We start from the raw sequence: 16,817 nt of genomic DNA on the forward strand, positions 1-16,817 counted from the left end.
CCTCGTGCGGGACGCGTCCGAAGGTGACGTGCATTTCGAAACCATTCAATTACACGCCTATCCGAGCCGTCCGCATTTACGCTCTCCCTGTCAGCTTGACACCTTTCGGCTGGAATGGCATCCCGCTCCAGCTGGGGGAAACGTCGACCCGTCGGCTCACACATCCACACGACTGTACGCACACCATATCGCGACCATTGCACAACGGGACACTTACCAGAAATAAATGTCACAAAACAAACGCTCGTATAACGTGTACCAACAATTATTTTTCAAAATACAAGTTGAAGGCAAACAATAATAAGAAAGAAAGGAAGAAGATTAATGTTTTCTAAAGGATGTTTAATTGCACTTTAAACAAAAAGCAAAGAATCGCACTACCAAGCTTTAAAAGCACAATTCATACAACTAAACTCTTAAACAAAATACAACAAAACATGACTCGAAGCGGTAACAAATTGAATTTTGACATTAAACGAAAGCAAAACTAACAAATGACAGTACTAGGCGCCTCCATCGTGATGCGTGGCAGTTGGAATTAAACTCTTCTTAAACTTCTCTCAACTATCAAACAAACTATCTTAAACAAAATACAACAAAACATCCCACAAAGAGACAACCAATTGAATTTTGACATTAAACAAAAACAAAACTAACAAATGAAAGTACTAGGCGCCTCCATCGTGAAGAGTGGCAGTTGGAATCAAACTCTTCTCAAATAAACTTCTCTCAACTATCAAACAAAATACAACAAAACATCCCACAAAGAGACAACCAATTGAATTTTGACATTAAACAAAAACAAAACTAACAAATGAAAGTACTAGGCGCCTCCATCGTGAAGAGTGGCAGTTGGAATCAAACTCTTCTCAAATAAACTTCTCTCAACTATCAAACAAAATACAACAAAACATCCCACAAAGAGACAACCAATTGAATTTTGACATTAAACAAAAACAAAACTAACAAATGAAAGTACTAGGCGCCTCCATCGTGAAGAGTGACAGTTGGAGTCAACGGCATTGATGTGTTTTACTTTAGAATTCACACTTTTTTCCTACAGTTTTAACTACGTGTAGCAAATCTGAATTCATTTATCTAATGTTTATGTAAAATTTATCTCAAAAGGGCTCATTTTTACAACTTTAATTTAGTTCCCACAGTTGTCATTCGGTGAACCAGTAAAATGCAGTTCTCATCCGAAGAAAAGAAACATTTTAAAAAGAATGATACAATTAAAAGTTTCAAAAGAAAAACGAGAAACGCTGGAAAACCAACCGTAATGTTTGTTTCTCACTGTTGACATTTGCTAAGGTACATAAGACTTTTTCGAAGAATAACAAGAAAATTTGCCCAAAAAGTGGACGGGAAGTCGTACATAAGGATTCGAAAGAAAAAAAAATCTAAATATTACCAATTAGAAACTAAAGAAGAGGATGTGTTTTAAGTATTTTTAATAAAGCTAGCAATTGAACCATCACTTACCATTTCAGTGTTACTTTTTACTTTAACAGTGTTATCAGTGTTACTTTTTATAATCTATTACACGCCACTGCATTTATTTGTTGCGCTCCACCAACTTGATAAAATAATATTTTTTTACGTTATTTAAGATGAAATTATATGAAATACTTTACAAAATCTCACTAGAGGTTGGTAGAGGTTTATTTTTAAGTACACCTCCACCATCTCGTCATACGATTGTATGGATTGGAATTTTTAAAAAAAAATATCACAATAAAACACAATGTGAAACAGCCTAAAGGTAGTTGTATCCCGCCACTCACCACACAGTGCCCACTGTGCGCCGGTGCAGACATTTGGGAGTTTTCCCGCATTTAATGGCAGCCAGAGGACGAGAGCGCCGGCGGCAAGCGTGTGCGAAAAGGTAATTTACATAATGGACTTAAAATATCTTTTGTTTAGATTTCGGTAGCCGGGTAAAGTGAAAACATTAGCTCCCGTGTACCAACGAGCCCAGGTCCTACTCTCAGGGTGGTGGTAGCCGGCGCTCATGGCGTTACCTTACCGTACCTCGGTCGTTTTATGTCCGTCCGCCGCCCGGCTGGGACCTAGCGGGCGCTCTAATCATCTTCGGCAAAAACTCCACCATCGCCCGCTGATGATGGTGATGCCAATGGCATGTGCCAGTTGATGACACATCTCAATTCACTTAGGTTTAACTTTGCATGGGGACGCCACCTCCGCCAATCGGATGTATGTGTCGGAGGTTCAGTGTGTGAATCGATATAGGAAAAGAAGAAAAACCACACTTCGCAGAGTAGACCACCTTTACGTGTTAGAGCATAGTTTTGCAGAACCGTTTTTACAGCACTAACAAAGACTTTTGAAAGACAGACATGACAAACATGTATAACAATAAGTTTAACACTGAAAACATATGACATTCCAACATATCAAATCCCTCAAATAGAAGTAACAAAAAGTTTTTGAAAGCTTACGCAAGAAAACATGTCTCAAAGAAAACAACCAACAAGAAACCAAAAGTAAAAAATCGTCAGATTTCAATAATTGAACTACGTGGACGCAAGAAATATAAATAATTGTAAGGATTTTTCACATAACTTTATAAATCTACAAATATTGAGAATTAATCCAGTGAAATTAATATCCTTTATAATGAAAGGTTTATCATTATCCTTAAGATAATAAATTCAAACACATCACAGGGTGGTATGGATTAAAACACAAAAACATCTTTGCAGCGTTAATTATTTCTAATGTTTTCTAAAACAAGGATAGAACGTTTGAACAGTTGTCAACAAAGTAGTCGATGGAATCTGCAAATGTTTTAGGAGATGGGAAAATATAAAATTGAATCCAAGTTGCAACGAAAAAACTCACTTTGTAGATGAAGCAGGTTGTAGTGGTAAAAATAAATCGATAAGTGTGGGAAAAGTGCAATGAAATTTAAGGAGAAACTTAAGTTAAGAAACTTGAAGAAGGAAAACCTGAAGTAATTCGTAGTTTACAGTAACGCATGTTTTCGTTGTTCCTCTCACCGAGTTTAATGTTTGATATGGCCTTTGGAGTCCTTTCAGGAGTTTGTTAAAAATCGTTACAGTTTTCCATCTACATCGTTTCATACTTGATAAAGCATTTTGACTTTCTTGTTTGCAAATGCCTTTTACATTGAAAACTATTGACCGGCAATTCTTAGCTCCCTCTCCATATTCACCAAGGCCATGTTTCATGCTTCTATCAACTTGCAAAACTTTGCTCTGCTTGCGAAGCAGGGGTGTTTCCCCCCACACACACACACACATATTCAAAGCCAATTTCAATAAAATCATTCATCCCAGGGCTGCACGCCGTCGAAGCGGCCAAGTTTGACCAGGACCAACCGTGAGGTCGGTGCACCGCCGTCCGTGTGCAATTTTCCCCGTTTTCCGCTTGGGGGAAAGTTTGTACAATTTGCGCATTAATACTGGAATCCGGGGGGGGATTCGGGTTGGCATAACAACAAACTCGCTTTGGCCAAAGTTTTCCTTTTTGAATTTCACGCTGGTACTTGTTTTTTTTTTTTTTTGTTCCCGCTTGCGTAATGCGTCGCTCCTTCTTCGACGTATGCAACGCCGCCGCTTTTTCCGACAGCCGAAAAGAGGTTTTCCGAGGCCGAGAGCCTCTGATTGCAAATAATGCGCGCCGGGTCGATCGATTCGGATTCGGAAAAAAAAACTTTTCAAACTCACTCACAAACACATCACCGGAGCTACAGGATGATGATGTTGATGATGATGATGATGATGAGGGAGCTCCCTAAGATCACACAGCCACCCAAATCGGGAATGGGCAGAACAATGCGACCCGAAGGGAGGAAAAATCGCAATCGCGCTACCGATTTGAATGAAGTCAATCTTCATCGAAAGGGCAGCGTTCCATCGGACGGTTCCACTCCGAGCAACCTCAACTTTCCCTCGCACCGGAAACCCCACTCGATGACTCGAGCGGTTGCACTCGAACCTCGGACCTCGGACTTCCGTGCGTTCGTCCTCCCACGCTTTCCCCCCCGCTTGCAAGCGCTCGAGTGGGTATGTGTATAGAAAATTTTTCTTTTCGCCTAGTTTTATTTATTCTATCTTTGGCCGGCACTCCTCGACCGGGAATGAGAACCAGAACCCCCTGGTTGCCCCTTTGCCGAGGTTCGTTTATTTGAGGTCGGTTTGATGTTGGCCGGTCCAAGGCGGAAAGTTAGGCGGAACGAACTTTCGGGCTTAATTCTATTACTTCCGCCAATTAAATCCTTTAATTAAGCAACCATAGGGAAGCAGGAGCGAAAAGCACCCAGAAAAAAGGACCTCCAGAATCTGCATGCTAAACCGGGCGGGAGTTTTCCTGCATCTTTGTGCTCAGGGAAAAGTTGCGCGGCCGGGCTTTTTCTTCCCGCATGTTTTCATCGCTAGCTCCAACAAAAGGCATTTTGTATTGATTACACAAACAAGTGGCTTTTCGATAACTATTGATAATCATTTGTAAAAGAGTTAAGTTGTTAAGTCGTAAACAAAACAATCATAGCTGATTCCCAACAATCTCGTTTGTTAGCAAAACCTTAGCAAACCAAACTGCGGAGATAAAAATAATTAATTTTCGACAACTTTGCACAATCAGTTCGACAACTAATGATAATCATTTGTAAAAGAGTTAAGTTGTTGAGTCGTAAACAAAACAATCATAGCTGATTCTCAACAATCTCGTTTGTTAGCAAAACCTTAGCAAACCAAACAACTTTGACACAATCAGTTCAACAACTAACGATAATCATTTGTAAAAGAGTTAAGTTGTTAAGTCGTAAACAAAACAATCATAGGTGATTTCGAACAATTTCGTTTGTTAGGAAAAACCTTAGCTAATAAAATTGCGGAGTTAAAAATAATTAATATTCCACAACTTTGGCACAATCAGTTCAACAACTATTGATAATCATTTATAGAAGAGTTAAGTTTGTAAGTCGGAAACAAAACAAACAAAGGCAATTTCGAACAATCTCATTTGTTAGCAAAACCTTAGCTAACCAAACTGCGGAGTTAAAAATAATTAATTTTCGACAGCTTTGGCACCATCAGCTCAACAACTATTGATAATCCTTTGTAAAAGAGTTAAGTTGTTGAGTGGTAAACAAAACAATCATAGGTAATTTCTTACAATCTCGTTTGTTAGGAAAAACCTTAGCTAACAAAACTGCTGAGTTCAAAATAATCAATTTTCGATAACTTTGGCACAACCAGTTCAACAACTATTGATAATCATTTGTAAAAGAATTAAGTTGGTAAGTCGTAAAGAAAACAATCATAGGTGATTTCGAACAATCTCGTTTGATAGGAAAAACCTTAGCAAACAAAACTGCGGAGATAAAAATAATGAATTTTCAACAAGTTTGGCTTTATCAGTTCAACAACTATTGAAAACCATTTGTAAAAGAGTTATGTTGTTCAGTTGTAAGCAAAACAATCATAGGTAATTTCGAACAATCCCGTTTGTAAGGAAAAACATTAGCTAACAAAACTGCGGAGTTAAAACTAATTAACATCACCGAGAGGCATTAAGAGTCCTAAAGGCATTAAGAGTGCGGGTTGAAAATTACCTTTTCCCCCTTTGCAGAACCTCCACCGTTACGACTAAATTATCTACAAAACTCTTGCATTCCATTAAATAATAAACGAGCCTTCCGCCCGAAGCCGTTAATGCACGCTAAACTATTCAATAAAGCCGCACAAAAAGCCCACCATGCGATTGGTGATTGTTAAATTGCTCATCATATCTCGCCGCACTCGCCCGGCCGGATTTGCCTGGAAAGATTAAATCAAAATGCTTCCTCCGCAGCACGGTACGGAGATGCCGAGGGAAGAAAGCCCTAAGCCTCGAGGAAACAAGATGGAGCAAATTCGGATTAGTTCATTAAGTTGCGAAAGAAAACACACGCCACAAGAGCGGTGCGGGATGGTTCGGTTGGTTGGTTGGGAGGTACATTGGAAGCATAACATCGGTGTAGCTAAAGGTGTGGCGAGGAGGAGGAGTGGGGTGCACTGTGGTTTGAGTGATAGGACGGGCGGGCAAGGTGAGTAAGCTAAACATTGGTTCGAGGGATGGGCTATTACTGCGTTCTCCTGTAAACACTTCATAGCGCTCTGAAACCCGCTGCACAGTGGTAATAATTAAAGATAACAATTAAAGATATTTGTATGTTGTCCGACGCGTTACGAATATGTATAAAAGATGCAGTAAAAATGCTTCATTTGACAATCAATTTAGAATTGCGTGAAATAACTCTTTATTTTAAAAGTCAGACACCTTGCAAATCACAAATAAATTATTGTTTTATTATTCGTAATACTATAGTATGTTTCTAGTTTTAAATTTTGAAACAAAACAAAAAAATATGTTGCCGTCCTCCACTTTTTCCTCATTTTTTCCACAGATAAAACTTCCACTTTACCATCGTTCTAGCAGGAGAGGAAAGCTAGGAAAAGCTCCCTGTAAAGTACGTCATGTCGTTATCTGCTTTAGAAAAGAAGATAACAAAACATAAAAACTGTCCGATATTCAGTTGTCCGATGGTCTGCTACTGTAGGCTGTTGAAGGAGAAAAAAAAACCAATCAAAACGCTCATTTTTATACAGCACCGTGCTTATATAAAAATAAAGTGATGAGACATGCGGAACAAATAATCTAAAACAGGGGTCGGCAAAGTCCGGACGATAAGAAAACTTTAGTGCTTCATACAAAGAAAACCCTTCTCTATTTTTATTGATTTTGTTCACGATAACTGGTTTGTTTTGTTTCTAAAAATGAAGATTTAAATTGGTGAACGAAGTGTTGCTGAAAACAAATCAAAATTCAACTAAAATAAGTATGAAAACAGTGAAAAAAATTTTACGATAAAATCACAAATATTTTAGTGGTGACTATTTCATGTAATTTTACTATTTAAAGAGTTGATAATCCATTCAAAAGGGTTCTATATTGAAAACATCAAATCGCGTTTCGGTTTCCTTTCTGGCGTTTTTTAGGAAATGTATGCTGTCCTCTTATTTAAAAAGAGCAAACTTGTTCAGAAACGCGACATAGAACACGTAGTCAGTCGTTTAAAACAAGTTGGTTTAAAGGTAAATAAATACCAACGATATGCAGAAAAGTGTTACTAATGGCTTTCGTTTGAAACATAATAATAATACATTCTAGGAGGATTCTTTGAATTATAAAAATAAAAACTTTTGACTTTTAAACAAACAAAAACATTATAACTTTTGTCGTTTTTTTATTCACATTTGAAAAAATAATATTGAACGTCCTCAAAAGACTCCGTGCAACGGTACACTGTGCGCTGGTTAAAGTGCACACTCTCAGTCTCCATCACCTTTTGCCGTTGCAATGTACCGAGGAGCCTTTTCCCCAAGCCTCCCTCCCCCTCCTCCTCCTCCTCCTCTTCCTCCATAGCGCCAAGGGTACTTGCGTTCGATCTGCACCCGGAGACCTATTTCGAGCACCCGGCCAAGCATAAGACATCCTCAGTGATTACACTTTTTTTTTTGTGCCAGCGCGTCTTATTTCTCGACCGTTGGGCGAAAACCGAGCGGCGAGCCATTATTTGCTTTCTGCCGGGACTTGGTAGCGATTATGAGGTAGGAAGGTGGTTTGAGATGAGCCTGTGTTGTAAACTGGAGCAGAGCCGGGAGAGACGAGAGGCGGGAGCGCTAGCACACTAATCACTACCTTCGGCGTAATTGCACCGAGCGTTCCGATGTGAGTAAAACGGCTCGGGCTGCTAGATCATTTGGTTTTCCCTCCCCCGTACTGCTGCTATTATTTCGAGCTCCTCATCGTTACTAGCCCTTGTGTGTTTATTTTGTTTTTGTCATATTCACACACATCGACGAGGGAAACCCCTTTTCGACTGACGCCGATCGAAACCGAAAAAGGACATCCGCTCCACCCGATTCAGGTCGATGAAAGTGCTCAAAAAGTTGCCTACAAACCGCAAACACCAACGCAGCACACAAAACCCGCAAAGGGTGCAGGCTCCCAATTCCCACAAAGCGAACTCCTCGCTCGGTCTTGAAGATCCCCGGGGGGCGATCCCGCACGCTCTCGTACGGCCGGAACTACAACATACTGGGAAGACGCACAACTGACACCGACCCGAACACACGGGTATGTGAGCATTCGCAACAACAAACAGCAGCAAGAGGAACAACAGTCAAACTTCAAGCTGTTAGTCAAATAAAAACAGGTTCTCCTTTCATTCGCACGCACGTACAGAACCCCTCGGCGGTGCAGAGTCGGGTGTGTGTGTGTGCGAGATGAAGATTCCTGGTACTGTTCACCTGGTCTGGGTATTCGTTTGGCACTGGATCTGACAGGAAGAACCCCCGTCCTCAAGAGTGGACATGCCCCGGAAACTCAACCTGCACGCCGGAGGCTGAGAAGGTTATATTCGACAATCTTTCCTCCAGCCCACGAGGGAGGGCAGGATTTGTTGCTCCCCTCCCTTCGGTAAACAACCGAAAAACAATCCCCAACCACCCATCCGAGGTGCGACAAGTGTCCCTCGCCACCCTTGGCACGGAGGGAACGTCTTGCAGCCTCCCAGGGCCCCGCCGTTCGAACGTCAACAAAAGCTCTCGAACTGAAAATCCGACACGCTGTCCGGAGCAGTGGAGTGGCGCTCTGGGTGTTATAATGTTAACTCGCCACAAGTAACAACTGTTTAAATTTAATTAACCAACATCAAACGGCACGGCCCGCCCGTGATGCCGACGCCAGTGACAGGCCTCTCATCTGTCCAGAAACCGTACACCGTACACTACGAGATACACCTCAACTGCACAGGGGATCCTGATGTCTGTTTGAGTTTGGAAGTGGAGAGGGAGAACAAAGGGAAGGGGATGCTTTTAGGAAGAACCCGTAGAACGTCCGAGATTTTAAGGCGGGAGCGAATGGAGCACCGACACATCGCCAGTATAGTCGTGCGAGTTTTGCGAATGCAGGGCTTGCGCTTTAAATAACCTCACAATGTGCGCTTAGTCTGGGATGTTACATTGATGCTTCCTTTAACACTGTTCATATTATTAAAATCACGTCAGTACGAACGGTTCGCTTGGACCGTCTTGATTTCATTAGCAGACTGCATGCGGTTAATCCTTTTATCATTCTGTCATTCCAGATCTATCCTGTTTACTTTCTGCAAACAGTCCGAACTATAATAAGGTCCATCGAAAACCTGTTGGAATTACTCAAATTACTTTAATATTAAACCCACTACTTACTGAAAAACTACTTTTTTATTTAGGAGTCTGTGCAATAATCATATTAGCACGATGGACGGGTCACTTTTAACATTACAATATTCTCCTAACACGTTTCGAACTGGTTTCGTTCCTCTATTTCTACGTTCTTTGTATTCTAATACAGTCGTCCTCAAAGTTACAGATGCACTCGGGATTGAGAAGTTAAATAAAACATGCTCTGTAATGTGCTAAACCGAGACAAATGTTTAAGACATTCGTCGCAACCATAGTCGATCAAATGACGTCAAACAATGTTTTCCTGCTCGGCGAGTTACAAAACAAGGTTTGAAAATGTTCTAAAAAATGTTCTTCATCAACCTCCTGAGTAACAGTTCATGTTGAACTAAGCTTAAGTAAGCTCGTTTGTAGGAATACTTGTCCACATTAAGCTGGAGTTCTTGTGAAACCTGCCTGTCAAGTTGTTTTTCAAGAATTGCACGCACGGCGAAGGAATGAAAATGGAATGCATTACAAGATGTTTGTTTGAAATAAATAAAGTGAGATAAAAATATCAGATCTAGATCGTAAACAAACGCTACTTTCTACTGAGACGTACTCCGGGGGAACAGAACGAGCGGCAATTAACAAATAAATACTGATGATCAATAAATATCACGAAGGCGCAGTTTGGAGTGAGCTACTCGAACTCCTCCTGAATTTCCTCGTCATCGCTCATGCTGGAGATGGTGGCCGTTGCCGGTCGCTTCGCCTTCGCCACGTTGACGTACGGCTCGAGGTTGACGCCGGTTTCGGCGACGAGCCGATCGAGCACCGCCTTGTCGAGCAGCTCCTGATGGTACCAGTCCGGTTTGCGCTGGGCGAGCTCCCGCACGTAGTGGAGCGCCTCCGGGTGCTGCCCGGTCGCGACCAGACACTCGACGAGCAGCGTCAGCAGGTCCCAGATGCGCACCGGCGGCTGCGGTTCGGCGGGCTGCTGCGGATCCTCCAGCCGCACCTTGATCAGCTTGATGACGTTGGCGTACTCGCGCCGCTCGGTGGCGTCCTGCAGCTCGATGACGCGGCGCACCTCCGCCATCGCCTGGTGCAGCGTGTCGAGGACGGCCGGCGCGGAGGGAGGGACCGAGCGGGCGAGACACTTGGCCGCCTCCTGCAGCGCGTTCAGCGCCTTGTCGTAGTCGCGGAACTCGTCGATCTCGGCCTGGGCGCAGTTGGCGTAGAAGTTCGCCAGCTGGCTGTACGCCTGCCCCTTGGTGTAGAACGTGACGATGTGCTTGAGGATCTTGGCGTCGTTCTGCCAGTTGAGCGCCTGCAGGTAGTTGGCCGCCATCACGTACACCTCCTTGTGGCGCGACATGCCGGCGAAAAAGATGATCTTGTCGGTGTCGCCCGACTTCAGCAGGCTCTTCATCGCGCGCACCTTGTCGCCGGCCTGGGTGAACTTCTTCGTCGCCGAGTGGTAGTCGCCCTGCTCCTGCAGGATCTCGCCGAGCCGGAGCAGGATTGCGACCCGCTCACCCTCCGCCAGCCCGTCCGCCTCCTTGGCCGGCGTTAGTGCCTCGGCCAGCGACTCCGTGAGCGGGACGCGGTGCTCGGCACACACCGCCAGGGCCGCCTGCAGCTGACGGGTGTTGGCGAGCAGCTGCACCGCCTTGTACGGCTGCTCGATGCCGACGAAGAAGTCGGCACAGCGTGCCACCAGCTCCGGATCGGAGGCGGCATCCAGCTCGGACGCGATCACCTGCAGTAATGATGAGAACAACGTCAGTTGATATGCAGTAACGTGAGTTATAATCCAGAGTGAGTGAGTTGGAATAGAGTACAATTCACTTGGAATGATTTGGCTCAATGTTAAAAGTAGTGCTGTGTAGGGAGCGAAAGAGGTACCTCCAGTGCTCACTTAACTGAGCGCGCTCTTACGCTCTAAGTTGGAGAAAGAGATTGATATAGAAGATTTCGTTTCGATATAGAAGATATTTAAGAGATATTATTCTCAATAATTTCTACAGTACTGGTCACCGTTTACACCTTTACAAACCCAAACGATCTACAGCGCTCCATAACGATCGACAGTACTCTTCCGGAGCGAATATCGCTAACGATCTGTAGAGCTCTTTGGAGCGATTACGATAGCGCTCAGAATGGTGTTTCCCTCGGGAAAGAGTCACCCCTTACGCTCCGTTCAACAAGGTGAGCGAGAGTGGTTCGCTCTGTTCATTAAAGAGAGCTACTTGACTCAACACTAGTGAGAAGCACTTGGAATGATTTGGAATATGTTTTCCAGCTCACGAAACGGTCACTAACCTGCAGCGATTCGGGCTGCTGCGACTTGAACGCCATCTCGACCGCCTTATGCAGCATGCCGGCGCGGTGGTACAGCTCCACGGCGCGCCGATAGTCGCCGGCCTCCTCGAAGTACGCCGCCGCCGACGCCTTGTCGCGGGCGCGCGCCGTACACGCCACCGTCCAGAGGTCGTCCTGCAGGTCGTTCTCCTTGCAGATGCGTACCGCGTTGCCGTAGGTTTGGGCGCGCGTGTAGAAGCCGATCGCCTCCGCGAACTTGCCGCTGTTCTCGTAGTAGCGGCCGAGATGGTAGCAGGCCGCCCGGTCGCCGCTGGTGCGCGCGATCTCGTCCGCCCGCCCCACCTGCCCGATGAAGCAGAGGATGCGCACCTGCGCGAACCAGTCCTCCGAGCGCTGGTAGATCTTGAACGCGCCCTCCATGTCGCCGCTGCTCTCGACGTACTGCGCCCACCAGCGCAGCAGCTCCGGGTCGGTCGTCTGCTGCATGTACTTCTTCAGCGCGACCGGATCGTCGATCAGCAGCTGGCTGATGTTGTGCATCAGGCTGCTCGTGCGCTCGTAGTACTGGATCGCCTTCTGCGTCTTGCCGTTCTCCTTCAGCCATTCGGCGTACCGGTGGTAGGTGTTGCGCAGGTGCACCCGGTCGAAGTGTTCCGCCACCTCGAGCGCCTCGTCGAAGCGGCCCGACGCCTGGTACAGCTTGTTCAGCAGATCGTACCGGCCGCACCGCTTGTACAGCGCCTCCGCCTCGCTCACCATGTCCAGCTCGATCGCCAGCACGGCCACCCGGGCCTCCTGCTCGAGCGTGTCGTCCTCCATCGCCCGGCGCAGCGCACGCACCGACCGCGCCCGCCGCAGATGCCCCAAACAAACCCGCGCCACATCCAGCCGCCCCGTTTGCACGCACAGCCGGGCCAGGTTCATCCACACCGTGTCCGAGCGCAGCGAGCGTATGCAGCTGAACGCCTGGTCCATGTTCTCCTGCGCCACGTTCAGGCTAAAGTTCAGCACCATACCCCGGGTGGCCAGGTCGCACGCTTCCAGCCCTTTGAAGTCGCGCAACGGCAGGCGCACGATCTCGTTCCTCTTCAGCACCACCAGGTGCGGTACGCACAGACCAATCAGCTGCTGCTCTCCCGAAGGGCTTTCTCCACCGATCCCTCCGCCACTCGCCTCTACCACCTCCAGCTGTTTCAACTCCGAACGCTGCGCGTCCACGAACATCACATGTATCTGCGACACGGGCTGTGAAGCACGTACACCTGAAAGCGTCTGCTGTTGCTGCTGCTGCTGCTTAGGCAAGGGTTTCGTTTCGCACGCCAGCAGCCGCGCATCGTCCGTGTCCCAGTAGAAGCCAACCGGCAGACACTGCCCCGCACCCGTCTCCTCACTCGTCGTCGTCGTGGCAACATCCTCCTTGGCGGCCCATCGCACACGTCCATTCAGCTGCTGCCGCTCAGCAACGGGTGAGGGCGAGCGAAACTCGCACGGGCTGAGCACGTGCGTCTCGAGGTTCCACAGGTGAAGCCGCCCGTCCGGCACCAGCTGCTCGTTGGCGATCGTCAGCGCCACGTGCGTGCCGGTCGCGTTCGTCTTGGCGTGGATGATCTCGCCGAAGCTCTCGAACATGTCGTACGCGCACTTGGGCGGCAGCAGCAGCTTGATCTCGTGCCGCGACACGTCGTACAGCTTGATGAAGCCGTTCAGCGTGAAGATCGTCAGAAACGGCCCGAGCAGATCAACGCCGATCGGTTTGCCTGAAGGTATAAATTTCAATTAAATTAAGTAAACGAACGAAAGCATAATGGTTTTTGAAAAAACGAATTGAAATGAACAATTAAAAAAAATCTGTTTGTACGAAAGCCGTTTGTCTAGTGAAACTTATAACACTTGACAGAAGAGCTCAACATCTTGAAAGGTCTCAAGAACAAATATTCCAAAACTGTTTGCTTCAATCAAACATGAACATGTGCAAGAGGAATTTGAAAGCGAAAGTGGAAAAACTTAGCTTTTTGTTTCCTAATTCCCTATTATATTAGAAGCTACAATCAACGAAACTCACATCGTATAAAACAATAGCTTCAAACTGTTAGTATGCCCTAAAAACTGAACAAATGAATCATGACCGCGTTCGACTATGAAACAATCAATGCGGTAACATTTCAAGTCAATAAATGTAGCAAACACAGCAGTTTTAAAAACAAAACTAAAAGGTAATCTAGTGGTAATCAAAAAGAACTCATAGAAAGCAACAAAAGAAGAAAATCTATATAAAATGGGAGCAATCAAAGAGGTTTCGAGCAAAGTGCAGGAACAATAGGAGAAGGAAACGAAACATGTTGCCCAATTTTCATTGTTGAAGCCAAATGCAAAAGTCTCAGTTCAAGAAATCCAGTTAGAAAGACTTGGAATTCTTGCAAAGGATTAATATCAAGGGATAAGCAGGGCATACACTGTTTTTGGGGGCATTGAACCTAATGGTTCCCATTCGTCAACCTATAAGGCGCAAGTAGGAACTGCTTTCCTTGTAAACCTTTTTAGGTTAATGATGCGTTTACTTATCGCTTTCAAGAGAAACCTCTCCAGCAGATAGTATCCGCACAGTTCGAAACCAATTAAGAAAGCCTAGTTGCGTCCAGCAGCCCTAAAAGAGTGTTAAAGTGCAGATGAAACAACAGAACCGTGTGCCAAAGCTTACCTTCGTTGTCGTTGAAAATGATTTCGTGCAGGATCACGCCGCTGAGTGAGAAGATCTTGACCTGCTCCACTCCCAGTGCGACAATGTTCTGCTCGTACAGGTAGATGGACACGCAGTCGACCGCGAAGCTGCACACGAATGTGGCTAGCAGTGCGTTCGGGTCGTGCTCGTCGGCACCTCCATCGCCTGCTTCGGACATCGCCACGGAGCGTGCAGTTGAGACACTGCTGCTGAGCGTGTCACCGACCGTGTTTCCGTGCAGTAACGGCTGCTGGATACGGTACACGCCGACCGAGCGACCGTTCGTGACCACGATGTGCAGCTCGTTGAGCGCCAGGTGGATGATGGAACTGTCCGTGCGCAGTACCGTCTCGCGGCCGCTGGCGTGCCGGAGCAGCAGCTCGTTGGATTTGCGCTGCGTCGCCCAGACGGTGCGGGTGTGGCGTGCCAGCAGCGCCTGCTCCTTGAGGATGAACACGTTGGACAGGCAGTTGACCATCATGCACGGTCGGTTCGTGTCGGTCGTACCCCAGGTGAGACTCTTGATTGTGCCGCGGACGGGCGTCACGTTCGTCAGCTGCCAACCGGCCTCGTGAGCGCTGGCGAACACGCGCCCGTAAGCGCCGCTCATCCTCCGCCAGGTGTACAGATTGCCCTGGCTGGTGCCGGCACTGAGCGTGTGCGTATCCCGGCAGTAGGCCACGCAGGTGAACACCTCCATGGCGGACGCGGGCAGTCGGCCGCTGCCGTCCTCGCCGCTCGCCGTAGGCAGCTCCATCGCCAGCACGTAGTTGTCGTTCGTCTCGATGTCCCAGATGCGCACGGAGAGGTCGCCGGTGAGAATGGCCAGCGCGCAGCCTGCCACCCACGTGATGGCGCTCTTCGAGCCCGACACCTTGCCCGCCAGCTTCACCCGGTCGAGCTCGGTAATCTGGCCACTCGCGTCCACCTCGTAGTGTCCGATCGTGATGTCCTCCATCAGAATCACTATCGAGTCTCTAGCAAAGGTAGATAATAATTAAAAATAGCACTACAGAACAAACAAACAGCTACTCCACAGCTTACTGCTTCGGATGCCACAGTATCTGCGTGATGGGAATGCTATCGCCTCGCACAATCTCCGTGCAGGTGCCGGTTTGGCTGATGTAGTACAGTATGCCCGCCTGCGTGCACGCGTAGAAGCAATAGTTGTCCTGCAGGCTGGCATGCGCCAGGTTGCGTACGGCCGTCCGCGGTCGCCAACTTGTCAGCTGATCGAGCGCAGCTTCATCGCCTGCAACGGCGGCCCTGCAAACAGACAACAGACACGAGCGTGTCAAATGGAAGGCCGCCCAGAACGGAACGCCACCTACCTCGCCAAGTTGGTAAGCTCCTTGCTGCTGGCGCTCTGGATCGACCGGCGGAAGGTAATGTGCAGCAGGGGATCGCGCAGATCGTGGTTGAACATGGTGAGGAACTGCGACTGTCCGTCGAACCGCCAACCGGTCAGCACACCCATCGCGTCCGCCGTTATGACACGGCCGCCCTTCTCGCTGAACTCCAGCAGCATGATCGGCGACTTGTGCGGCCCGTTCACCGTCGCAAAGTCCCGCTTGCCCTCGAACCACGCGTGGATTTCCCCGTTCTCCCAGCCGGTCAGCAGAATCTTTCGCTCCGGGTGCCAGGTGAGCACGGTGGCTTGCGAGGTCGGGTGCACCGGAAACGTTACATCGCGCAGCGGAATGCCCTACGATGTGCATGGAAAACCGGTCGATTAATACCTGCACCCTCAACGGCCACAGCTGCACCGTACCGTGTCGTCGAAGATAGTCACCGAACCGCCACGCTCATTGCTGTACGATGCCACCGCAAAGATCGGTTCCACGGCGTGCCATGAGCTGACCGTGCTGATTGCCTCGCTGTCCAAAAACTGTACTTTGGTGTCGAAATAAAGCGTCATACTGCACTCGGAACTATATCATCTAAATCACTTTTTATTTTAAAAGCTACGCAAACGCTGATCCTCCATCAGGTTGCGTTTGTTTACGACAAAACCATAACAACCGTTACCATGGCAACTAGCGATGCGAGCACCCTGCCGAACCTAGGTTTCCCGCTCCGTTCCAGTTGCGATTGCAGATGAACCTAGTTTATTCCTACCAGAAGTATTTCTTAAATTCGCTCTGCGTAGGCGTATTGCTTTGCAAACATTCCTTTGAAGCTATGATTATAACATGAACATTCTATGTAGTCCATTTTGCCGCTGTATTGGTCGTAATGGTTACTTTTCTGGACACCCCGACGTACCAGCTTTGGTCATTGCTCTGTAATTCTTTATTAATTTTTTCTTTGTAGTGATTAATTAGAAACTATTTCTATCGTTTGTTTTCCATGCGTTAAATACATTGCTTGTTTAGTTATTCGAGCATTAAAATAAAGCTTTTTACGGCGGTGTGGGTTCGAACCCTAACTGAGACCTGACCCTACCTTGTACGGGTGGACTAAGTTTCTATGTACACAAAGGGGTAAGTTTAGTAAGCCTTTGATCGAAAGAAAGACTAAACACACGTCTC

The 16,817-nt window shown here is 46.9% G+C and overlaps 1 protein-coding gene across 1 annotated transcript; it reads right to left on the reverse strand.

The window, feature by feature from the left end:
* Window positions 1-9,942: 9,942 nt before the first annotated feature.
* On the reverse strand, window positions 9,943-16,204 carry LOC131290871 (intraflagellar transport protein 140 homolog). The gene is made up of 7 exons (XM_058320056.1): window positions 16,058-16,204; window positions 15,618-15,991; window positions 15,331-15,552; window positions 14,266-15,263; window positions 13,032-13,324; window positions 11,568-12,953; window positions 9,943-11,004 (listed from the first exon to the last, which is right to left on the reverse strand). The coding sequence occupies exons 1-7, from the start codon at window positions 16,202-16,204 to the stop codon at window positions 9,943-9,945; spliced, it is 4,482 nt and encodes a 1,493-aa protein (XP_058176039.1).
* Window positions 16,205-16,817: the final 613 nt, after the last annotated feature.

This window comes from Anopheles ziemanni, chromosome X (assembly GCF_943734765.1).
Source record: "Anopheles ziemanni chromosome X, idAnoZiCoDA_A2_x.2, whole genome shotgun sequence".
NCBI classification, from domain to species: Eukaryota; Metazoa; Arthropoda; class Insecta; order Diptera; family Culicidae; genus Anopheles; species Anopheles ziemanni.